This window comes from Talpa occidentalis, unplaced genomic scaffold (genome assembly GCF_014898055.3).
Source record: "Talpa occidentalis isolate TD23 unplaced genomic scaffold, MPIMG_talOcc4v2.1 talOcc4.15, whole genome shotgun sequence".
Classification (NCBI taxonomy): domain Eukaryota; kingdom Metazoa; phylum Chordata; class Mammalia; order Eulipotyphla; family Talpidae; genus Talpa; species Talpa occidentalis.
Window position 1 is genome coordinate 14,445,330 of NW_023601543.1, and position 26,705 is coordinate 14,472,034.

A 26,705-nucleotide genomic window follows, 5' to 3' on the forward strand; every position below is an offset into this window, starting at 1 on the left:
CAACACACCCCTATGCCTTTGACGTTAGAGTACTCTGAAATTTTATTATTAAAAAAAAAAAAACCCTGCCTTATCCTATCCTTACTGTGTTCATTTCCTCAACATTTTCAAGGCTTTCCTATCTAAAAAGCATACCTTTGAATCTTAGGAAATTCGCAACATTCATAATGATGAATTAATGGGAATCAGGCGAGAAGAAGAAATGGAAATGTCTGATGATGAAATAGAAGAAACAGCAGAAACAAAAGAAACGGAAGAATCAGGTAAAGATAATTCTGCTTTGTTTTACTTAATATCTACTTGAAGGGGAGATATTTTAAAACCGTTAACGCCCGGAAAGGTGTGGGCACAAACACATCAGACTGAAATCAGCTAGAAACAATTGGTCGAGGGCATTTAAGTACATACTCACAAAATATCAACATTGGCTACAGGGTATTTTGTAGTCATCATTTACCCCTGCCTTCCATCATAATGCCTAATTAATTGTAAACTATCTTTTCTATAGGTGCTAAACATTTAGGCAGATTAGTCTATATTTTGTTTGGGTTCATTAATAACAGTCTACAGTAGGACTCGTAAGAGTTTATACATAAGTAGGTAACTAGCCAAAGTTTTAGGAAAATTAGTTCAATCCCTATATCACATATACCTTACACCAAAATTAACAGCAGATGGTTTTAAAATGTAAAAAACAAATACATATAGCAAAAGATATTCTGGAAAATATAGGACTTGATTACATAATTTGGGGTGACGGTCTCCCAAGAGACCTTTTGACTTTAAGAAATCATTAGACTGGTCCAACCACTATGGAGAGCTGTGTGGAGATTTCTGGACCTATTAAACATAGAGCTTCCATATGATCCAGCAATTCCACTCCTAGGTATTTACCCAAAGGACACAGAAACATCAATTCCAAAGAGCACCTGCACCCCTATGTTTATAGCAGCACTGTTTACAATAGCTAAGCTTTGGAAACAACCCAAATGCCCAAAAATAGATGACTGGATCAAGAAGATGTGGTACATATACACATATACACCATGGAATATTACTCAGCATTCAAAAAAGATAAGCACATGCAATTTGCAGCAACATGGATGGCACTGGAAGGGATCACGCTCAGCGAAATAAGCCAAAAAGAAAAAGAAAAATACCGGATGGTCTCACTCATAGCAGGAATCTAGAAAACTTAAATAAGGGACCAGGAAAATGAATAACTATAAGAAAGTGAAAATCAGAATCAACAAAAAAACTATGAAACAGAGACACTTTTGGGGGGGTGGGGGGGGGAGGGGAGGGATTGGGATCAGAAAGGGGGGGTTGCAATTGTATGGGGAATATAAAAATAAAATTTATTATTTAAAAAAAAAGAAATCATAAGTTTATCAGCATAAAAATTAAATTAATTAAATTTCTGTTAAAACATCACCAAGTTAAAAGAGAATTTACAAACTGGGAATATCTATAATATATGACAGTCTACCTTTCTGCAGCCCTCCACAACCTACTGTCTATATTGAATAAACCCTTTGTGATTAGTGCATAGTTAGCATTTTCAGTCTTAGGGGTTTATGGTGATCCAAACAGGAGTCTATAAACAGTTGTCTGGGGAAAAACTTTTACTCTTACCCAGTATAGTCAGGACCTCATTGTGAAACAGAAGCCATGGTGTGTGTCCCCTGTGGAACTTATAAGTCAAATCTGTTAAGCAATATAGAAATATACCACCCTTCAATTTCATAATGAACCACCTTGAAGATAGGGTTACTATGGGGAAGATAAAAAATATCAGCCAAAAGACCAGTGTTTTCAGGTAAACCATTCTTGACAATCATAAAAGTTAGTAAGGTACAAAGGACAAAGCACAGGACCCACAATTAGAACACCTGACTTCTAGTCCCAGGTCTGTCCTTCTTGACATAGGAAGCACTTCTTCCTCACTGATCCTCAACTTCCACACTTATGAGAATTGCATTATAAAAGACATAATAGGGATTTTTTGATGGTTAAATGAGTCCACTCATTCATTTAATAACTATTTCATGACAAGCACTATGCTAGATATTGGAGATATGGTAATATACTGTCTTCAGTGCATACACTTGTACATGTGTGTGTATGCATGTGTGCATGAGTGAGTGAGAGAGAATTATGTGTGTGAGAAGGAGATACAGAGACAGAAACAGATTGAAACTAATACAAATCAGAATTTCTTGGTTTCACTGCTTGCATATTGAAGTCAGCAGCTCTATAGCTACTTCACTGGCCCTAGAACATTCACTCCATTGAAACTCTTAAGGGAAGAAAACCACCAAGTCAGACTTTTAAAAAGCATTTGTTAGGTGTTGTATCTGAATTTCTTCTATTTCTAACATATGTTAGATACCTAAACATACAACCTACCATCTTTATTGAATAAACCCTTTGTAATTAGTGGATAGTTAGCATTTTCAGAATAGTGGTCTAATTACTGTAAATAATATCAAGCCATAGCCAAAATAAACAAAAGAATTTAAGAATAATTGAGCTGCTCAAATTACTTAATTTCTTAGTCAGAATACTTTATAGCTGATTAACCTTTGACTTGTAGGATTGCCTCCACCTCAATATCTACAGTATTGTATACAGTGCTAATCCAGTGTTACACCGACATGAATGCAACCATAAGTTGCATCCACTTGATAAATTGCTGAGTTTGAGGAGTTATTGGGGGAGGAGAGGGGTGTATGAGAAATTCAGATTGAATGCACTTACTAGGGTTATATAATTCCATTTTGCTTCTGTATCTCTTTTGAGTTAAAAGCTGTATTGGCTACTGCACAGAATCTTATTCGTTTAGAGACTAGAAACTCCCTGACAGATCATCTTATAGCTATTTTCTTTCCTGTTCCACATGCCAGGATGCTGCTTTGTCAAATAAAGCTATCTACAATAGACTTAATGGAGCTTACCAAATAGCTTTTCTCCCAGAAGGTTTCAATTCATTTTAATTCAAGGACTTTTGTGCATTTTTCTTCCCCTCGATCGTATCTAATTTTGTTATCTTGCTTCTGTAGTACTCAACTGCAGAAATCCTGCACAGTGTAAGCCAGTGAGCGGCTACTCAGTTTTTATCTAAATCTGATACATGTTTTAGTTATCATTTGGTTCCAATTAAAAGCTTATGCAACTGGATCTCAGGGTTGTTGGGTTTTTTTTTTCTCTCTCTCTCTCTTCAGGCTGCCCAACTTGAATTCCAAGAGCCAATAGCACTTTTCAGGTTAAACTTTAGTTCCCAGAGAAAGTAAGAGTCAAAACTAGCCTAGCAGTTTCAGTTACCTTTCCTTGGAGTGCCACAAAATTTCCATTCTTCATGAGACTCTACACTAGCCAGCCCATATTTGTGATTTTGTGCTGGAAATACTATTGCCATAGAAAAAATGACTGCTATGTTCAAAGCCGTGTATAAGAGGAAGAATAACATCAAAGCAATTCATAACCGTGTGAAACTATTTCATTCTATTGTTAACTATGATGGAAAATCCTTGTACCCATGTATTTATATGAGAACAGCTGTTCCTTTTCAACATCTATCTTCTGCCTTCTTCACTTAGATTAGTGCTTCTCAGACTTGGCATACGTAAGAATCATTGGGTTACCTTTAAAAATCTAGATTTGGGGACTGCAGAATCTGACTCAGTAGGCCTGTAATATGTATTTTATCAGGGCTGCTAAATGATGCTGCCAATCCAAGGAACACATTTGGAAAACATTGACTAATTCTTCTTCATTGTTGTAGCCAAAGTTTTCCCATCCCAGAACATCCAATCTCCTTCCTTCTCTTTTGTGTCCTATAAGTTGATGATCATACCGATATAATATTTGTAAGTCCATAAAAAATATAAGCAAATGCAACTTGGTGCTCACTTGGAAGGTACTAATTAAAAAATGCATCAGGGACAAGCGATATTAGTGTGGGCCAGAGTGGTTGTAGTCAGTGAAAATTGATGAAACACTTTGAAAGATGAACAGGTTTGAATGAAAAGAGGGGAAGAAAGAAAGCATCTTGGGGTGGAGGAGGAAGAAGAGAAGGAGTAGGGCTTTTCAGAAGGGGGAATAAGGATAGTATGGATAGGGAATAAAAGACTGATTAGGCAGATGGGTCCAGATTATGGGGAACCATAATTATGGTGCTCATCTCATTATGAGAGTGTGCACCTCATTATGGTGCTCATCTCCCTCTCTTTCTTCCAACTCTTTTTTTGTTTGTTTGCTTTTTGTTTTTGGGGGTTTTTTTTTTTGGCTTTTTCCCTGTCACTCACTCCAGCTCTACCTTTTTATGAACCTGCAGAGGAATGTTGTAAACTTTTCCTTCTATAATTTGGTAACATTTTTAGCACCTCTTGTCATACACGTTTGTCAGGGTAGCTGACTTCTTGAATTTACTTCCACTCACCTTTTGTCTTCTTTGTACCATTGTACCTACACATTAATTTTTTTAATAGCACAAAATGCTTTTAGATCTTTTGTTGTAGAAAAACATGTCTGGGATTTTGCTCAAGTGGCTTCTCTAAAAGGAGTTCACAGCTGTCTTCATGCTTTTATATTGGCAGGATGAACTGACAGCCTTTAGATCTGAGGAGCAATCCCCATAAAGAGAAACATTTTTCCCACACAGGAAATAGTCAAAAAGGAGAAGCCAAGAACAAATGATGGTAGGATATGAGTAAATTCACTGTCCTATGCTCTTTAGTATCAGGACTAATGGATTCACCTACTCAAACATATTATTAAAAGGTAATATTGAACTTTTCAATGTTCTGGCAATGTACAAGGAACTCCAACTTCAGAAACAGGCCCAATTAATACTAAGTCTGTGAAGGTAAAGACTTAGTGTCCTCATTAAAATGACAAAAAACCCTCATTTCAGAGAGCAGGAAATACATTTTGTGAGTAAGGCCCCTCAGTAGCATTATGGGAGATCACATTTTCTTTTGCCTAGTGACAGGTCCAAGCTGAGGATATTATTATCTGCTCCCACTTGGCTGCAGATACCATCTCTGCTCATCAGGATATCCTGCCCCCAGGAGGGAAGCCATCTCTCCTCTTTATTTCCTCAGAGGGCAAATATTTTCATATTTCACCTACAGAATATGCCTCTAACCGTTCTCCCAGATCTCTGCCCTTTTCTTGACCATGTTTCTCCACATGATTCATAAGACATGAGCATGCTTTACTGACCTACAGTACAAGAAGAAACAAAAAGAGAAAAATGAAATATCACCATTTTGTATTGAGCGGTGTGGCTCGCCAGCGGACAAACATGCAAACCAAAGCAGAAATAAATAACCGTCCATCTGTAGCAGTCACTTGATTTACAGACTAACCTCTGTGCTGTTCCTCCAAATGCCAGCTCCAGATGCTATCCTTGGTGCTGACCCAGCAAGCAAATCAAATATTTCTTCCCTTGTTTGGCAGTTAGTGGCCCTTTTTCTATAGTTTCTTGTGTACAGTTGTCTTCACTTTGAGCATTGTCTTTTGGTGTCGTTATTGTTAAGAACATTGCCTGTCTGATGACAACTATCTCAACTGCTGGGAGAAATGGCAAGGATACCTATTATTTAGAGTGTTTGCAATCCAAGTCTCTGTGTAACAGCTTTCTCTTCAGAGACACAAAATATGTGTGATTACAGCAAGAATTTAAATCAGTTATAAAACCAAACTTAAAATGTGTCATGCCAGAGGTCTTTTGACATTTTTTAAATCAAAGTGCAAGGTTTAGAAGACATAGAGATGGTCAATAGGCACATGAAAAAATGTTCAACTTCACTTATCATCAGGGAAAGCAAATCAAAGCCACAATGAGATACCATCTCACACCTGTGAGAATGGCCCATATCAAAAAGACTGGAAACAGCAAGTGCTGGGGAGGGTATAGGGAAAAAAGGGACTCTGTACACTGTTGGTGGGAATATAAATTAGTTCAGCCTCTATGGAACAATATGGAGAGTCCTTACAAAACTGAAAATAGAAATACCATGTGATCCAGCAATATCACCCCAAGGTATTTACCCAAAGAATATGAAAACACTAATTCAAAAAGATATATGTACCCCTATGTTCATAGTAGCACTGTTCACAATAGGTAAGACATGAAAACAATGTAAACGCCCAACAACAGATTACTGGATAAAGAATTTGTGGTCCATGTCCTCACTTGATACTTACTACTCAGCTATTAAAAATGATGAAATCTTGTCTTTTGTGGCAACCTGGATGGAGCTTGAGGTGGGTGTGCTGGGTGAAATAAGTCAGAAAGTGAAAGATAATTACCAGATGGTTTCTCTCATATCTGGAATATAAATAACCAAAGCAAATGAACTAACAAATCACAATGGAAATAACTCTTAGACTCTGTGAAAAATGTGGTGGTTACCAGAGGGGATGGGCGGGGGCTGGCTAAGCAGAAAGGGTTGAGGGATCCATCTGGTAGCAGGAAGGGCACTAGAACTATGGAGGTGGGTGGGGTGTGGCTTATACACATACAGAGGCGTGAAGCTGTACTCCTGGAAATAATATACTTTTGGAAATCAATAAAAATTCTTTTCAGCAGAAAGGAAAGGAAATGCAAGGTTTAAAACTGTAACATATGGACAATTGCATGGCCATCCACAAAAACAAGTGTAAACTCTGAGAATATGTCTCGCCGCTACTAGGTCTTTCTCACCCAAACCCTGCCTATTACATTGCCTGCCTCTGCTCTGGGTAGACAATCTGATCACATCAGACTGTGTCGGTGCCTAATTGTTTTAGGAAGACCTGGAAGGTTTTGAGTAAACCAAGCACCTCCCTAGAGGCACCTTCCTTTTAGGAATTGGGAATGTTTTCACCCTGGAATATGCTTTTCTTTTTTCTATTTCCTCTTTGTAAAGCACAATATCTTTCTATCCATTATATAGAGGGTGAATCTTGTCTTTGAAATTCCACCATTTATAGCTAAAAATGTCAGATTTCATTTCTATTACTTTCTTTGACTTTCTTCTACCCAAAGATAGCAGAGAAAATTCATACCTTTGTTATATTGTCTTTAAACATTTTAAACATTTAATGTAGAGTTTTGTAATTTTGATTCATTTTGATAATGTCTCTTTTCTGGGCTTTATGCTCTGTTAGGAATTTAAAAAAAAAGGAAAATCTAGGTGTTGCCACTAATTTGGAGTGTAAACAGTAGAGATTAGTGGAATCTCATTTTTTACCATAGTCATAGACCTGGAACATGGAATATATTCAATAAATGTCTGTTGAATTAATGAAAATCCTCTGATTAAATATTTTGAAATAGCCCTTATGATTCTTAACCTTGAAAAAGGTACCATAACCATAAATAATTAAATTTAACCTAGGTTTCTCCATGCATCTCAGTTTTAAAAAAAATTTTAAATGAACAAATTTTTAAAGCAGGTTTTGGCTCACAAAAAATAATTAAGCCAGAGGTATAGAGTTCCCAAATAGCCTCTGACCCCCTGCACATAGTCTCCTCCACTACTGACATTCCTTACCATAGGAGTACACTTGTTATAATCAATGAATATATCATTATTACCCAAAGTCCATAGTTTTCATTAAAGCTCACTCTTGGTATTGTACATTCTATGGATTGGGACAAATGTATAAAATGCAAGCATCCACCACTGTGGTATCGTGGAGAATAGTTTCATTCACGAAAAGTCCTCTGTGCTCAATCTATTCATCCTTCCTGCTCCCCTCCCCCACCAACCCCTAACACCACTGGTTTTACTGTCTCTCTACTTTGACATTTAGAGATATCATATAGTCAGAACCATACAGTATGCAGCCTTTTCAGATTGGCTTCTTTCCTTTAGTAATACTCATTTATGTTTCCTTCATGTCTTTTCATGGTCTGATAAATCATTTCTTTTTAGCACTGATAACTATTCCATTGTCTGCATGTTACCACAGCTTACTTATGCATTTACCTACTAAAAAACACCGCAGTTGCTTCCAAGTTTTGGCAATTATGAATAAAACTGCTATAAATATCTATGTGCAGGTTTTTGTGGGGACATAAGTTTTCAATTCACTTAGGTAAATACCAAGGAGCATAATTGCTGGAGTATATGATAAGAGTATCTTTAGTTTTGTAAGAAACTCAAATTATCTTCCAAACTGGCTGTACTATTTTACATTCCCACCAGCCATGAAGGAGAGCTCCTGTTTGCTCCACATCCTCACCAGCACTTGGTGCTGCCATTGTTTTGGATTTGGACCTTTCTAATAGGTGTGTAATGATATCATATTGTTGTTTTAGTTTGCAATTCCCTAATGATACTAATGATATATGATGAATGTCTTTTCATATTCTTCCCATTGGTGCGTGTGTGTGTGTGTGTGTTGTGTGTGTGTGTGTGTGTCTTTGGGGAGGTATCCAGGTTTTTAGACCAATTGGGTTGTTCATTTTCTTTCATTGAATTTTAAGAGCTCTCTCTCTATTTTGGATAATAGTCCTTTAGGAGATATGTCTTTTGCAAATATTTTCTCCCAAACTGTGGCTTGATTTTTTCCCTCATTCCCTTGGCCTCTCATCCACGGTGGAGAAATCTTTAATTTTAATGAAATCCAGATTATCAATTATTTCTTTCATGGATCATGCCTTTGGTAATATATCTAAAAAGTTACCATCATATCCCAGATAAACATTTTCTTTTATGTTAACTTCAAGGTGTTTTAATAGCTATCACTAATTTCACTTCTACATAAATATATATGTGTATTTATGCACATCCAGTATAAATAATTAAATATATAGTTACTCTTATTTTGAGCCAACTATTTTGTTAGGTCAATTAAGACTAGGAAAAAATAAAAGTTTTCGTTTCACTTTCACGTATTTCTTTTTTGATGCTCTTCCTTTCTTTCTGTGGAGTTAACTTTCTGACCTGTGTCATCTTCCTTCTCTTAAAACCTTTTTAAAATTGAGGTATAATTGACATGTAACATTATATTAGTTTTAGGTGTACAATATTATGACTTAATATTTGTATGTATTGCAAAAGGATCACCACAATAAGTCTGATTATACATACATAATTACAATTTTTTCTTGTGATTCGAATGCTTAAGATCTACACTTAGCAACTTTGAAATATGCAATTCAATATTATTAACTATAGTTGGCATGCTGTACATCACATTTTCATGACTTATAGCTGGATATTTGTTTGGCTCTCTTCCCCATTTTATCTACCTCCTTTACCACCCACTCTGAGCAACCACCAGTCTATTCTCTGTATCTATGAGTCTGAGTTTTTGTTGGTTTTTAGAGTCCACATATAACTGAAGTCATATGGTATTTGCTTTCCACTGCCTGACTTGTTTCACTTAGCCTAATGTCCTCAACATCCATTCACATTATCTCAAATAGCAAGATTTCATCATTTTATGGTTGAATAATATTCATATATATATTCATATATATATATATATATATAATCATGTACAACATATGTAAGTTTTGGTCAACAATGTACCACACATACATAGGTGGTCTCAAAACTTCTAGTGCCTAATGACGTCATAGACTTCATAACACTGGCCACAACCTTGTGTTAACCATGTCTCTTGATAGCCTCATTTTCCTTTGTGCTTGATTCAATCTCATGTTGTTTTGTTCATCATGGACCCTAAGTATACAAAATCTGTGGCTAATTTGTCAATAAGAAGCCACATTGACTGATTGACCTGGAAACAAACTGAAAAGTAATTAAGGACTAAGAAAATGGGAAGTTGGTCATGGTTAAAGCGCACCAGCCAGATATGTCCCATTCCACCATGGCTACGATCTTGAAGAACAAGAACAAAGTGGCAGAAGCTGTTAAAGGCTTTATACACATCAACTTTCATGGTACTCAGAGGAATCACAAAGGAGTCTGGATATATGATTTTATTACTTTATGTTGATTGTTTAGCCTTAGTATCACAGGCAGAAGCTCTGAAGGAAGAAAATGACAGCCTCCGTTGGCAGCTTGATGCCTATCGGAATGAAGTGGAACTACTTAAGCAGGAACAAGGCAAAACCCACAGAGAAGATGACCCAAACAAAGAACAGCAGCTGAAACTCCTGCAGCAAGCTCTGCAAGGAATGCAGCAGGTAAACGCATTTTGGTTTTCTGAGATTTTCAGAGGGATACTATCCGCTTCTGGCCTGTAAAAGTCACCTGCAAGCAAATAGAATAGCAAGCCTCTTACTCTTCTTGATATTCTGTTCTCTGGCATAGCTGAGGAAGAAATTATGTGTTGTGGTTAATGAAATGTTCTAGTTAATATAGGGATAGCAGTGGGGCACCAATTTTCAAAGAATGAGCATTCAGTGAAAAATATTTAATAACAAAACTATACAGGACATAATATAATCCTTTCTTTATGCTTCAGAACGTACAATGGGATCTGGACAGGGCTTCGGGATCTTTATGAAGAACCTCAATTTCTTAGCTATGACAAAGTGAAGGTGAATAAGTATCTAGCTGATGCAATGCTGAAGGACTATCTTTTGGAAGGAATGGTAGAACTCCTACCCTTGACTTTGGTGGAGGCAGGGGTGTTATAGGTTTTTAAATGTTAATGCTCTGGGCATACAATACCAATTTGCTTTTGTTTTGTTTTGTTTTCGGTCACTCATGTGAATGAGCCTATCTGCATATTACCAAGTGTAAAAAGTAAAGTTAGTAAGTGCATCCAAATGTCACTGCATTCAAATACAACATCATGTAATAGATGCTCAGTATCTAGAAGTTTTATATAACCATCACCACAGTGAGCCTACAACTTAAAAGATATCAAGGGCCTCCCTGGTGGCACAGGGGTTAAAGACAACACTATGAAGCTGTCGCCATCCACTGAAGCACGAGTTCCATCCCCGGCCAGGGAGCTACCCACATGGCGCAGCAGACCTCTCCTGACTTCCCCGCTGCTCCCCTCAGCAGTGTATTTCAGTAGATCTTCCTGTTCTGCTCCCCACTCTGTCTCTGGTGAATCCTCTCACCCCCCACACCTCTGGCCTGTACCCCAGCTCTTGTGTGCATAAATAAATAAATCTTTTTTAAAAAAGATATAAATATCTAGTCTCATGAGGGTAGAGGAGGGAACAAAGGGGGGAGGGGCCCAATGGACTATGGTGGAGGATTATGGGTATTTTGGTGGTGGGTATGGTATGATGACATACAAGTGAAGAAGTGTGAACCAGTACCTGTGAATCACATACAGTATTGTGAACCAACATTTCCTCAATAAAAAATGATACAAAAAAATAAAAATATCAAATGAATAAATAAATACATCTATTTTTACATAGTATGGGAGTAGTTTCTGTCCAAGGGAACCACCCGCTTCTGCTCACCAGACTACCAGCTGTTTTCCTTACAATTTAAACTGTGCAAGAATTTTTTTTTTATTGTGTGCCTTGGGATTATCTCAGATTGAGCGAATTGTTGGTTAGAAATCACATATTGTGAACAGAGAGTCTCTTCTGGCTCTAGAAGTCCTGTGTTCCTGTTACTTCTGCTACCCTTGTCTTCCCGTGTGACAAGCAATAGCACGTTAATATGTCACCTTTCCTGTTAGCAAAATGTGTGAAGTAATGCTTACCTTCCCTTTACTGTCACCGTGGAGTTTAATTAGAACATGTAAATTACTTCAGAGATGTTTCCTCCAAAAAAAAAAAAAAAAAAGCATCTTCTCTGTTAGATTTCCAAGAATTTTGACAAGGTACATGGTGCTGTGTCTGTTAGCTGTTTTGTGATGGTCTTTTGCAAGCCTCTGAAAAGCAAAATTTTGGAAGCATTTTATTGTTGTTTTCCCCTCTTAGTTTGAATTTGAAGCCATTCTATATACAAGTGGTTCTATTACTTAAATACAATTCAGACTATATAAGCAATTTTTCATTTTATCATTCCAGGAGACCACAGCGAGACAGTCACACCTATACATTCTGAAAAATTAATATCACTCATCTTGATCACTTTTTATTGGAAAATAGCCCTGTAAACAATAAAGTTTCTTCCATCTTATCCTAAAAAATATGTATAGTCAAATATGTTAGTTAAGATCATGAACTCTGGAATTGACTCAACTTGAGTTTCAACCTCAGCTCTACCTCTTACTATCTTAAAGGCTTTAGGCTAACACTTCTTTAAGCCTTAGGATCATGTATCCACAAGGTTATTTGAGGCTTAAATGAAATAATGTATGGGAAACCCTTGGCACAATGCTTGACACATGTTCGGAGCTACATATATACCATTTGTTGTCATTATTGACAATGAGGAATGAAGTACCTTGCCTACTGATATGAAAACTAAAATTTGTGAAATTTAGATTCTTTACTAGTTTCCTCACAGAAATTGAACTTCTCTTGGAAAATTGCTATTTGCAAGAAAGTTTTACAATATTAAAGTCACTTCTAGGCAGCAATCGAGATATTGTCCATTCAGTTTTAGCTGCATCCATCCCTTGTTTCTCACTGGAATAGGAAACCAAAGTAATTAGATGAATCCGTTTCTCAGGCTCTTTCCAAAATATGAAGAAATCCAAAGGAAGTTCATTAGATCCAAGATAAAATAACTTCAAGTGGAAATTATCTTGATTTTTCCCTGGAGTACCTCTGCAAAAAGAAATGATTGTGTGTGCTGGGGGAAAGTGAGGCTAGCCCATCTAATATCTAACTTCATCCGGGATTTTTAAGTGAAGTGGACTCCTTGAGGCTTGATTGTCATGGTGGAGTGTGGTGGAAGACTGTGGGCATTTTGGTGTTGGGAAAACTATGGTGACTGCACCTGAGAGGAGCAATCCTATATTGTGAAAAAAATAAACAAGGATGTTTTAAAAAATAATAGTGATGATGATGATGATGATGATGATGATGATGATAAAAGACTTGATTGTCTTTGGCTTTTCTTGTAGCATCTGCTCAAAGTCCAAGAGGAATACAAAAGGAAAGAAGTTGAACTTGAAAAAATCAAAGATGACAAGTTACAGGTGGAAAAAATGTTGGAAAATCTCAAAGAAAAGGTATGAGTCCTACGTGAGCTTTGCCCCTCACCCCTTTCCCCGCTTTTCAGTGAACAATGAAAATGTCCTGGAAGTTACTGCGATAGGAATCAATATGGAATGTTTGGCGAATTGTGGATTAAAAGCCCCTCTCCAGGGTAATTCTTGGACCTAGGACTCTGCTTTTAGGTTCTTGACATTTCTGGAGTTCCAGAGTACTTTTCTTTTCTTTTTTCTTTTTTTTAAAAAAAAAAGATTTATTTATGTTTGCATTGAAGAACTGGGGTGTAGGCCCAGTTCCCAGCACCCAGAGGTGCTAGGAGTGAGCGGGTTCACCAGAGACAGAGTGGGGAGCAGAACAGGTGGATCTACTGAAATACACTGCTGAGGGGAGCAGTGGGCGAGACAGGAGAGGTCTGCTGCACCATGTGGGTTGCTCCCTGGCGGGCTGGGGATCGAACTCGTGCTGCAGTGGCTGGCAATAGCTTGATAACACTGTGTCTTTAATGCCTGCGCCACCAGGGAGGCCCCACTGCCTGATCTTAATGCCTTAGAAGGAAGAGAAGGTTAGAAGCTCAGACCAAGAGCAGTGCTACGAGTTCCACAAGAGCTCATGCTCTTTATCTTTCATGCTCAGCTGAGGAAGATGCAGTTGCCTGCGGCCCCCGGATGTGTCTGGCAGCACAGTGACTTCCCCCAGAGTGCCATTAAGAACTGGCAACCTTGTGTAGTGGAAACAAATGATTGAAAGTGTTTTCTTCTGGAGGCCATTTGCAATATGCTTTTAATTCTTCCACTTCATAAAACCAACTCACTTTCCAGTTTTGTGGGTGCTATTAAAGAAACGAGCGCAATCCCAGAGAAATTCATTTATCAAGCATTTAATTGAAAAGTGCCAAAGCTGCTCTATTTAGCAGGACTTTCCTCACACTATCAAAGCTTTTAAAATGTCCCAGAGCTGCTGCATAGCTCTGTTGCGCCACTTATATAAAATGGAGTGTGGAGTCAGAGACTAGAGAGACAAGGGGTTGTGCTGATGACATTAGGCTTAGAATCACTCTTTAAAATTGACCTCACAAATTGACTGAAGGTATTTTTTTTAAGATTTATTTATTTATACAAGAACCAGGGTACAGGCCAGATATGCAGGAGTGTGTGAGGATACACCAGAGACAGAGTGGGGAACAGAACAGGCAGAGTGACTGAAATACACTGCTGAGGGGAGCCACAGGCGAGGCAGGAGAGGTCTGCCGCGCCATGTGGGTTCCTCCGCCGCTGGCGGGGATCGAACCGGCACTCAGAGGCTGCGGACAGCTTCACAGCGCTGCGCTCAACCGCCTGCGCCATCAGGGAGGCCTGACTGAGGGTATTTTTAGCATAAGAAGCTTTCTGCCTTGTGAAGTGTCTCCTGTAAAAAAAAGCAAGAGGTCAAATAGCATAGAAGAAATGTGCCATATTTTACCTAAGTCTAAGTGTCTCCCATTCCAAAACTGAATATCCCATGAAGTGGCAGCTAACAAGGACAAGGAGAGAAATCCAACAGACAATCAGGAAAATGTGGCTCAGAATGTTTTTTCCTGTTATTTTAGGCAGAGCTTCTTTCAGAGAAAGGTATGACAGTTCATTATAAACTGATCTTCCCTGAGATTCTGATTTGTGACCAAATATTTCAACCTGACACAATTAGGTTAGGAAGCAAAGTACCATCGCCATTAGACAGCAAAAATAATTTCAGGTTGAAAGGAAACAATACATTTTTGTGAGAAGGGCTCTTATTGTTTTTGTTTGGGTTTCTTGACAATAAACCACAATATGAGTTATTGTCCATGTTTCACAGTATAACAATATGACTTATGTCTGTCCTACTGCAGAAAGAACCAGCTTTTTGAATCTGCTAGTAAAATTCAAGGTGATAAGCATTCTTTCACTATACCTTCTAATTTTTTTAATGCCAGCTATAATACAATGGAAGTCAGGTTTCAGTAAGGCTACATTTCTATTCACGATGACTAAAACTTCTCGGTATGTCTTCACATCTTAAATCAACCCCAATCTGCCACACTCTCACACTTAAGAAATGGCTTACTGGATCATTTAATGTTTTAAGGGGGTGAGAAGCAGATGTACAGCCCATGGCTTAGACGTGAACCAGCAGCTTAAATCAAACTTGGCATGATGGTTACTGCCTGGATTGGATTCTAAAGGCCAGAGATTGAGTAGGTCATCGAGAAACGTTTCCCTTCTGACTGCAGCCGGGAAGCCTGTAAATCCACAAAACAACATAACTTGCAGCGTAGACCATTCATTTCATTCAAGGGCAGCGTCCTGGAAGCTTTGAAGACATCTTAAAGGAAACACAAGGAAATCCCTCCCCGCTGAGGGCTTGGGAAGGGAGGTGACAAACCATCCTAGTCGGCCATGATCTGCCCCCACCCCACCCAGAAGCGTTTCCCCTGCCTTTTCTTTGACAACAGCAATGAAACTGAAGTAGTAATTTCTCTTATTCCTTCTGAAGGCTCTTCCTTCACATTTATAATACAGGGGGGAAAAATGTCCTCTTAGAGCAAAAGAAAGATCTTTGAAAGGTCTGGAGGTCTTTTTCGGTTTGATTGCTAGTCATAGATTTCATTCGAGCATCTCCTAGGAAACATACCTGCTCTGCTCAGACAGGGGAAAACTTTCATCCGTAAAGGCCACTGACTAATGATATTTTTGGTCATGGTCATTTTTTGCTGGTAAAGTAAGAACTATCCTAACTGATAATGTCCTTATCAGAGAGAGGAGAGCTGATAGTCAATAAATAAGAAGCTCTAATGCTTAGTTGAAGGACCCAGAGTTGGTTGCCTGCGAGTGGATTAGCTATGCTGTCCATTCTCCACTCAGAGGCAGAAAGTACCTTTAGCAAAGTGTGCACCTAAAATTACCAAGAGTCCTTTTATTGGAAGCCTGCACTGAAATATGACTCTGCACTTCTAGCAATGTGGGGCTTTCCTCAGACAATTTCCCTGATTTATCTGAGCCTCACTTTCCTCATACTGTAGAAAGGAGCTAAAACATACCTAACAATGTATGGTATCTAGTAGACAAGAAATGTTGTGTCTGGTTCCTCAGAAATTTGTAGAGTCAAAAATGATGAAATCAGAAAAAAAAAAAAACTGGCAAAGATGAATATCTAAATTGTTCTGTATTTTGAAACCATAGAGAAGCTTTGATAATCTGTGTAGGATTTATTTTAATGAATGCTGTTTTCCCTACTGTAACTGAAAGGAAATCTGTTACCAAATAAGGTGAACTGACCCAGGAAGCATATTATTCCCCCAGGAAAGCTGTGCTTCTAGACTGTGTGCCTCAAGCCAGGAGAGCGACTACCCTCTCGAGAAGACCCTGAACAGCAGTCCAATCAAATCTGAGCGTGAAGCCCTGCTAGTGGGTAAGGAAGCTAACACCCGCATACACTGTGTAGTATGCCGTGGAGGCCGGGGAGGGCTTACCTGCAATCCATAAGCACAACCAGGCATTTATGAAGCATGACAATGCAAGGAGAGAGTCCTGAAGACAACTGAGTCAGAAGCAGTACAGATTTCAATAAAAATAGTAACAGCAAAAGAAAAAAGAAGAAAAAGAGGAAAGGTAATAGCAGCTCCTAGCCCTCTTCCAGGTCCTGTGGCCCCTGCACATCAAGCTTATCGATGTTGTACTGTATGCTAACAGGGGTCTCCTGGAAAAACTCATTGGATATTTTAAATCTCTATGTAAGGATAGCTGAGCCCGCTCACTCCCATTCAAGGGGCAGCGCAAAGCACATTGGGCAGAGAGTTTTTCCAGATCAGCTTCCAGAAGAAGTGTGTGCCTCATTGATTTTTTCCCAGGTTACTGGCAAATGACTCAGGAAGCTGCCTTTGGGGTGTTGGACTCTGAATGAGGTCAATGCTAGAATTGCTGTCATTATATAAAAACTGATTTAGGGAGACAAGGTAGCATAAATGGTTAAGGAATGAATGGTATTTGCCCCACCATTTCCATCTTGAACTTCAGTTTCTCCATCTGCAGAATAGGCACGATCATCTGACCTGCCTCTAGTGGCCACTGAGGGTATTAAATATGAGATGCATCTAAATCACTTGGCACAATGGCCAACCCATAGTAAGCCCTTAATGAATGGGAACCATTTTGCTCCTACAGCAGTGTTGACAAAAGCTTGTTGACATCACATTCCGTTTGGAAAACAGTGACAGACTGAGGGGCTACAATATGCAGTTCTTTAGAAGAGGCCAATCTTAGGGCTCAGCAGATAACCCCAGCTGCTTCCAGGAAGCTGAGCCACAGATTAGTTCTACCCCAGTCTCAAAAGTCTTCCACAGAGATTGGCTTTTGCATATTTTTAAGATATATTCTGCCTCCTTTAGTAATAAGTATTGTACTCAGATTTAATACTTTGATATGTTAATAAAGATGCACAGGGGATCTGCCATTGAGTCTTCAAGAAAAGTGACAACTTATTTCCATTTTCCAACTTCAGGTTCTTTAACAAATTGGCATGGCAACAGGGAGACCAGTCAGAGAAGAGCTGGGGTAGGAAGAAGCTTCGTAAACAGATAGTTCTAGAAAAAGAGATGGTTATAGTGTTTCTTATTTTTTAAAGAAGGTAATTAGGGGCACACAGAAAGGATATTTGTTTTTTTTTATTGGTGCTTTGCATGTGAAACCACAAAACCTGTTTAGTGTTTTGAAACCTATGACATTATTCTTGGCCTCTCTCGCAGACTTTCTTGGCCGTAGCATTCAGAATTCTTTTGAATATGGACCACTGTCTCAGGAATTTAAGTTTCTAAACAGCCAGTGTTTTGAAATTCAATTCACCTAGTCATTTCAGAACAAAGTAGCAAGATGCCAGCCTGTACCTCCAAGTCACATACAGTGTTGTCAGCCAACATTACTTCAGTAAAGAACAAACTTTAGGTGAAAACATTAAACCTATAGCTTACGTGTAGTCATTTTTCAGACTTTATGAAATAAATCTGGTGACATCACTATTGGGGGAAAAAAGAATAAAGTAGCACTGTAACTAATAGCATACATTTTGAACAGATTTGCAACATGGATTTTTCAGCCAACCTCCTTGTCATCTAATATTTGGAGGATTTTCACAAAAAAAAAAAAAACTGATTTCAACTTCAATCTACAATTTAAACTTGTGCTATCACTTGCCAGTCTCTTAAATGGATAAAGAAGTTGTAGTTAATAAACCAAATCAGATTTAGCTCTTATTTCCTGGCAGTTTTCAGCAAACTCAGTTCTGGGTCTATGTGATACACCCAAGATCTTAAGAAAGGAGGTAAATTCAAACAATTTAAAGAAAGAAGTATTAGACTTTTGAACAATTTATTTTCTACCTATTGCCAGAGAAAGAGGAATTAAAACAATTAACCCAATGGCCAGAACCATCAAGGAAGCCGCCAGTCACCCCAGACTTGTGCTGAGCTAAGCAGAATTGATGCCCAGTCCTGGAGGCTGTAACCCCTATGGAAATGACTTGAAGAGTCTCAGGCTCTGAGCACAAATAAAATGCTCATGATCACTTGAATGAATGAAATGTTTGGCTTTTCTTTACAAAGCTACTCCCAGAATAAAGCCCAAATACCATCAAAAGATTCTCTTGTGAGACGCACGAGATTAGTCAGGGAAAGATTTGTACCACTGAGCTTTGTACTTCTGCTGGCACAACATTATTAACACGTAAGAGGCTGAAGCCCAGTTTAAAGACCATGCAAAGGAATTGCAAGCACCCAGCACAAACTAACCTCATTGTCAAATGTAGAGCTCAAATGGCCGTTCACCACAGTGAATGATGGAAGGGACTCTTCAAATGCCAAGCAGTGACAGGTTGTAGTGAGAAGCAGCATGGGCAGTGGTTAAGAGCAGCATTCTGGGTTCAAATACCAGCTCTGCCACTTACCAGCTATGGGAACTTGGGCAAGTTGCTTAAACTCGCTGTGCCTCAGTGTCCTCATCTATGAAATGGGGGTGGTAATACCTACCTGAAATGGGGGTTGTTGTAAAGATTAAATGTGTAAACTAGCTGTCTGGTGTACACCAGTTAGTTCTTGCTATATACATTGTCATGTGGCATCTCAAGGGGTAATGCTAAGTGTGACTTTCGTGGTATTGTGTCTATAGGGATTATCTCCACTTTCCTTCACGTCCACCCATTCGGAGCAAGCATTGAATACATCTGTTCCTACTTACACCGTCTAGATAATAAGGTATGTTGTGGGGGAGCTGTAATAGGCATGCAAGGTTGTTTGTAAACAGGTGACCTTCCTCCCCTCAAGTGTAAATAGGTCATTAGTTACAGCTCTATGGAAATTTTGCTCTCCTTTTCTCACTGTGATTCAGAGTAGAGCTTCAGTAGAGTTGTTACAGGACAGGGAGAGGGGCAGCCCAAACCTGTCTATTCTATTAAATGGTTTCTGCCATTCGCCTCATCAACACAAAACTTATGAGACTTTAATGGAAAGGAACTTTAATAAAACTAGGAAATAATACAGGAAAAGCAAAGAGTCTAGTTTCTAAATGAAGCACCCAAAGTTACCCGTCCCCTCGTGGGTAAAAGTCCATCCAAATGGGATTGGCCCAGAGCAAGGCCCCAAAGCCTGCCACAGGTCTAAAGCATCTTCCAGTGGGGACCCACAGAAAAGGGTCAGAAACAACCAGACAAGCCCAGAAGGAAAAGAGCAAAATCAACATCAAGATAAAAGCCGCCATTGTCACCTCCCCACGGGTCTCACCCACATCCGTGTCACCCAGTCCACGACCAAAAGGCAAGCGCAATTTCTTCACGTGTCTCTTGGCTCCATGCGCCTCTTCCAGGTCTCCTGGCTCCATCCTGCTTCCTTCCTTCCTCAGTCTCCTCTGCAGCCTCTTCTCTCCCTGCTCAGCTCCACCCTCCCTTGGGTGGGGCAGGAAATCTGGAACCTCCCCCTTTCCTGGGGACCAGCCTGTTACAGGGTGACCTCCTGTGCCTGTTTGCCTGGACTTGGGGCTTCAGTGCTAACACCAGGGAAGTCCTAGGCCAAACTAAATGCACTGGCCACCCTACTTCCAAGATACACCATAGAGGAGTTTTCCTCCTTTCTCCTAATTTACATATAAGTTGCAAGTTAACGATTATTTCTCACCAGTCAAACTTATGCCCTGGGTCTTTAGCCATCAGTAGATGTTAATGTTCAGAATTGAAGGCCTTACTCCACCTTTCTCCCCCACCAGCACCATCCCCATCACCTCTGCCATTATCTATGATGAAACACCCAAGACAAGGACAAAAAAGCGTGGAACGATAAGTCTGTAGCCAGCTGAATATTGGCTCTCTTGAACCGCTTCCTTCTCTGGATGCTATCCTGTGGGGGAGCTCACAGGGCACCAGGAGCAAGGGCAAGTGCTGGTTCCCTAGAAAGTCAAGGGTGCAAGGATGCCTCTTAGAGGCAGGAGGGAACTCTATGGACCCCTCTGAGCAAATAAGCTCATGATAGATTTTTTTCAGAAGCAGCACTCAGTGGAACTTGCTCCTGGATTATACTCACTATTTCACAGGATCTGGGCCTTCTGAGAATGCCATTCAAATGCAGATGCCTGACAATTGGCTATCCACAATGTTAAGCCATTTAAGCACATGTCCTCATAACAAAGTAACTGGCCCATTTGGGAATCCAGCTGTGGTGATAAATCCTCCTCATGGCATTTATTTTAGTTCTAGCTAGCAGTCCCCTCATTTATCTCTGGGAAGTGATGCTATTCTGCAATTAAATAGCCCATTTGGCAGCTAAGGGAAGGATGGAATGTGAGCTCCCGGACCAAGTGGTCAGTGGAAGTGGTATGAAAATGAGCTATACGTCAGTAAAATGATCTGCTTCTGTTTTCAAATTGCAAAAATAATGCATATAGACTGTCTTAAAAATGTAAGCAATGTAAAAATATAGTAAATGGAAAGCTGCCCCCATCCCACCCCTCAAGAATAAGCACTGTTAATAGTTTGCAATATCTTATTTCAGGCCCTTTTCTATACCCATGCTGTACTGCCATTGTATGTATCTCTAAGCATTAGATATTTATGTTTTTTGAAATGGGATTTCAATTCTACATGATATTCTGCAATGCGCTTCTTTCTCTTAACTGGATCCAGTCTACTAGGTGCTCTGGGAGGAAGACCTGACCTCTCCCAGCCTGGCTCCAGTTCCCCCTGAGCAGCTTTCTGCCACAGTGGTGGCGGGGCCACCCCAACGGAGCCTGCAAGGTGTCAAAAGAATTGGGGAAGAGTCCCAAGCGTCCCTCTCTCCAACTTCAGGAGTATCCAGTGAGAGAGCAACTCAGTTTCTTTAAGGAACCCCTAGTGCTCTTCTGCCATGCCCTGGTGCCCAGGTTTAGCTAGGAAGGTTGCTGGTAACATAAAGATGGCCACCTGGAGAAATCCTGAAAGGGGTGCATAGGTTTATTCCTGTATTGATGAGGGGGAAGTAGGTGTGGTGTGGGGCTCTGTGGTGGGGAGAGAGAGACAATGCACAGAAGTAGGAACACAGAACATCCCCCATTCCTGTCACTTTTCCTTTGTGAATTAATGCATGTCCGTTTCTACCTCCTTCCCCTCCCAAAATGGGAGCTTTGCAGCTTCAGTGGGCCAGCACCCTGTACCTCAGCCCTTATCAGCCACCATTCAGCTGGCTACAACCCCAAGCCATTCCACACAAGTGACACCAGACCTTTCCAATAGAACGCTCAGTGGCAATCGATCTCAAAACAGCATGCTCAGTGAAAGAAACTAGTCCCACAAGAATATACAGCATATGATTAAACATAATATGAAATCTCCAGAAAATGCAAAACCACTGTGAAAAAATCTAAATCAGGGATTGGAGTGAAGACGACCGCAAAGGGACACAAAGGAGTTTTGGGGAGGTGAGAGAATGCTGTAAAACTCAGCTGTGTCAGTCGCACAATTGTATAAATGTATCAAGGCTCGTGGAACTGTACGTGTAAAATAGGTGAATCGATTGTGTGAAGCAGTTATAAAACATTTAAAAGGAAAGGATTCTATCTGGTGGTCACAGCAGAGGAACGCTGCCATCTGGGAGCCACTCACCCAGCACACACGCACACGCGCACGCACGCACACACACAGCTGTGCTCTTCGGCACCCCAAAGCTGGGAAAGAAGAACCCGATCAGGCTAGGGCGAGCTGGTTTTAATTGGCCGTGTCTTCTCTGTCCCACAGATCTGCACCAGTGATGTGGAATGTCTCATGAGCCGACTCCAGCACACCTTCAAGCAGGAAATGACTGGCGTTGGAGCCAGTTTAGAGAAGAGATGGAAATTCTGTGGCTTTGAGGGCTTAAAACTGACCTGAAGCACTTTGCCTAACAACTTGGGATCCTGAAAATAAATGTGGGTTGGACAAGCTTAGAAAGTGATTTGTATTTTCAATGGTTTTCAAGTGGAAATTGTTTTCGATTTGTCCATTCATTCCTGGAATATCTTTTGAGTTAAAATAAGGATCCTAGAACAGCACCTCGAGCTATAGGCCCTAAAAAGACTCAAACCTCAAGTGCTGTAACTTCCTCCCCCTCTGTCAATTGGTTGTCTTTTTCCATTGGTAGTATTGAAAAGGGCCTGAGGCTGAAGCGTATTTGGGGTGTTTTTGGTGTCTGTACTACTGTTATAGTCTTTGGTATTTTTTTAACACTGTTCATGGAAAGCTTTTGATGATTTTATGTGCTTTGTGTTTCAAAATGTTGCTTCACATTAATGTTGCTGCTGGTGAGAGGGATGAGGGGAGCACTAGGCGCTCTGTAACTTACATGTCTTTCTAATCCCTAGTAAGCCAGTTAAAAAATAACACATCGGTGTCTTCTAAAAGGTGTTTGACCGGGTTCACCTTTTAAAGGACAAAAGCATGGTTTGTGGCTTTTGCAAATTTACTGTGAGCCAAAAGTTGACAAATGTTTCGAAGTTATTTTCGCTAATATATCAGATTAAAGATTTCAGAATTAAAAATAAATAAACCTAGCTGTATTCGCAAAATGCAAGTGTCCAGTATGACTGGCATGTGAACGTGCTGCTCAGAATCACTTTGTAAATAGTCTGCTTTTGAAGGAGGGCATGTTTAGTTTTCTATGAATTAAAACATATGTGAGCAAATGTGAGTGTGCGTGCACACACGCACACATTAGCAGAAGGGATTTATTTTAATATGCTTTCCCCTCTGACTTTCTGACAAAGTCTGTTGCTCCCTTTCCTTCTGCTGTCAGTGTGTTGAATTGCAAACTGTGTACTGCTGTAAATACTATGTTTACTTCATGCTGAATGTTTGTAAAGAGTTGATATGAGTATTAATAGAAAACTCCTGGTAACAAATAAATAATGGGCCAGAGAGTGTGGCGCTTCCTGTAAAAAGGTCAGCTCCATGTTGGGTGTCGATGGCCGGGGTCACCCCAGCTCTGTGGTGCCCATCAGCTGGTTGCCATGGCAAAGGGTGCACAGACTAGTCAGGAACTCTGCTGGGCAGAAAAGAAAGCGGCGGGATGATGATTTGGGGCTAAAATCTAGAGGCAGAGATGATCTTGTCTTTAGCGGTGGTGGTGGTGCTCAAGCAGACCCTCCCTTGAGTCTTGATTCAAACTAAGGAAACAAACTAAGAAAGCAAAGCGACAAAGGGTATTTCAGGAACATACTTTGTAAATGAGATGTCAGTCGTGTTCAAAATTGTATTTTTAAAAGATAAATATTCCTTTTTTTATACCTCACTTTGGTGTTCTGTTGTATTTTTTTTTCCGGTGAACTTGTCAGTTGTTTCCATGTCTATGTAACTTTGGGGTTACATCTTTACTCCTCCATTTGCGTGTGTTTCACTCACCCTCTCTTGCTCTCTAAGTAATGATTTAGTAGATCATCTCTCTTGCTGCCTTTGGGTTACCAAGATAATGAAGGAAGATGCTAAACCTTCAGCCTTGACAACTAGAAATAGGGTTCCATGGCAGTCCATTCATGCTGAAAGCCGCATCCCTCTCAAGCACCCGCTGTGACACCAGCAGGAAGCTCAGGTTATTGTCACATTAGCTTCCTCGCTAAAGGTCTGTGCCATCCACACTGCAGAAGGCCTTGTTCATCAGTCCTGGGGTCCAGGAAAGCCTTACTTTAATCATACCTGTGTAATCAAGGGAAATTTACTACTTGTCAATTATTTCTTATTTAAATAAGTGGAATAAAATGAATTTTTAAAGCAACAACTGTCACACCCGGGCCACTCGCTCTCCTTCACCTCATGTACTTGCACTATAAATGGCCTCTTTCTATTACTCCTGCCAACTTAGTGCAGACGTGCACCTCCCAGCCTGCTTGCATTGATCAGTTGTCATCATTAGTTTTATGTGTGAAGTTGGCGAGCCTAGAGTGCTCGGGTTCTTGGTCAAACACCAATCTAGATAATCTAGATGTTACTATGCAGGTATTTTTGATATCTAAACATTTAAACTGGTGGTCTTTGAATAAAGCAGATAACCCTCCATAATGTGGGTGGACCTCATCCAATCTGTTGAAAGCATTAAGAGAAAAGATAAAAGCCCTCCAAGGAGAGAAAAATTGTGCCTCCAGGTTGCCTTTGGTCCCAGGACAGCAGCATTAATGCCTGCCAGACTTTCCCGACTGCCTCCAGCCTTGCCAATTTTAAACTTGCCACACTCTACAATCACATGAGTCAAGTCCTTAAAATAAATCTGTCTCTAGATACCTATGTATGTTTGCATGTATATATTATACATCCCATTGGTTCTGGTTTTTTGGAGAATTCGAATACACTACTCCAGAGCACAAAAATAGAATCTGTTTGTATCATCACATAATCAAATTGCACACACACCATCTTATACAATCCTTTCCATTCACCATGGAAATATATCTTACCAGTCTTTCAGTTGGGCAGGAAGCTTTAAAGATTTCGACTTGCCTAAATTTTCTATTTGCATGTAAAGGTCTCAAAGGCATACTGAAGCAAGTAATTGGGGCAGCACAAGGAAGGAAAATGAATTTATTGCACACATGAGTGTTTAATGCAATAGAACCTTGTGGAGATATCAGATTTGGGGTGGGAAGTGGGATGCAGGATATATTAAAGAATATTATTCCAAATTTCATTCACTCCCACGCTGTGTGACTATTAGACTACCCTAAAATTAATAGTCTTTGGCATCAGAAGACTTGACTCATTAACAGTCATCACTAAATACCTTAGGGTGGTACTTTATAGTATTTTCAAAGCAACTCTGAAAATAGACATTATGTCATCTGTGACCTAGCAGGGGCGGATGGTTCCCTCATCATTTTATTGCAGTTAAGGAAAACAAATCTCAGAAGGAAGAGGAGCCGTAGTTTAGGTCATACCGTTAAGTGGACAGTGGAATTGGTGTGAGACTACAGGACTCCTGAATTCTCCTGATCTCTTCCCACCTCAGCCCCAACCTCTGCCTAGTATGGCTGAGAGAATGTAAAATTAAGAGTTGACAGATTTTGGTGCCATGAACTCCTGGGAAAGCCCGTGAAGCCATTATCAGAACCACATTTCAAAATGCATAAAATAAAACACAAAATTGTGATTACAAAAGAAATCAACTAGATGGAAATAATACAGTTATCAAAACACATTTGTAATACAGTAACATGTGCTCCTTCAACACTTTAAATACAATGGCAGGTCAAATAACTACTATAATTCTGAAATACACTCATGTATGATACGATGATGCCTGTGATACTGGTGGGAAAGTCACAGGTATTGCTAATACCTCTGTATTTTGTTGTCTACATTTATAAATGGAAGAAAATGTTAAATCTCAGTTATTAAACATTAACCAAAATATAAATGTGGTTAACCAAAATTTAAATGTAGTTTTTCCATCAAAATTCACACACTCCCTAAAATTTATTTCTAGATAAAAACCCCCTGACAGAAGAGACTGATAGAATATAAAGTGAGCGCCCCCAAAGTGGGAGCAAGAATATTTTTATTAACTATATAACTATTTATAAATTACTTTCAGCCGTGGCTATCACACAGCAAGCTTATGAATGTGTTTATTAAATAAAAGTATATATTAAATATGAAGTTTCATAAACGATAGATATAAATGCTTTGCACATTTTGAAATAGTGAAATTCTAAGTCACTACATAAATGGTGGGAGGGTCACGCAAGCCTGTATTTCTGGGTGAAAAAGTGACAGATGAGCTTCAATGTGAGCAAATACAAAGTACTGCATTTAGGAGAAAATGAGCCGAATGCTATTCAAAAGATGTTAGTCTCCAAACCATCAGTTCTGGCACAGGAAAGGGATCTGGGAGTTGTTGAAGAGATATCCCTGAAGACATCTGTCCAATGTGTGATTGGAATAATAAAAAGGCAAAAATTATTAACACAGTTATAAAATATAGAAACAAAATATAAGACATCATCCTATTCCCTTTACTTAAAAAAAAAAAAAGTTTAGTACCCACACGGTAAATTGGCATGTTTCATATGGATGGGCCTCACTTCAATTCATATTTTTAAAAATTATTTATTGAAGTGATATTGGTTTATAGCATTATATAGGCCTCAGGTATATGGTCTTATAAATC

At 39.5% G+C, this 26,705-nt stretch overlaps 1 protein-coding gene across 4 annotated transcripts in view; it reads left to right on the forward strand.

Moving 5' to 3' along the window:
- ENOX2 (ecto-NOX disulfide-thiol exchanger 2) overlaps positions 1-23,840 on the forward strand; it is a 236,421-nt gene extending 212,581 nt beyond the window's left edge. For all 4 annotated transcript variants that reach the window (XM_054695559.1, XM_037511936.2, XM_054695560.1 and 1 more), the window contains 6 exons: positions 149-263; positions 9,972-10,153; positions 12,961-13,068; positions 16,369-16,477; positions 19,225-19,310; positions 22,313-23,840. In XM_054695559.1, coding sequence (XP_054551534.1) covers positions 149-263; positions 9,972-10,153; positions 12,961-13,068; positions 16,369-16,477; positions 19,225-19,310; positions 22,313-22,444 — 732 coding nt within the window. In that variant the 3' untranslated portion in view covers positions 22,445-23,840. The remainder of the gene's footprint in view (positions 1-148; positions 264-9,971; positions 10,154-12,960; positions 13,069-16,368; positions 16,478-19,224; positions 19,311-22,312) is intronic.
- Positions 23,841-26,705: the final 2,865 nt, after the last annotated feature.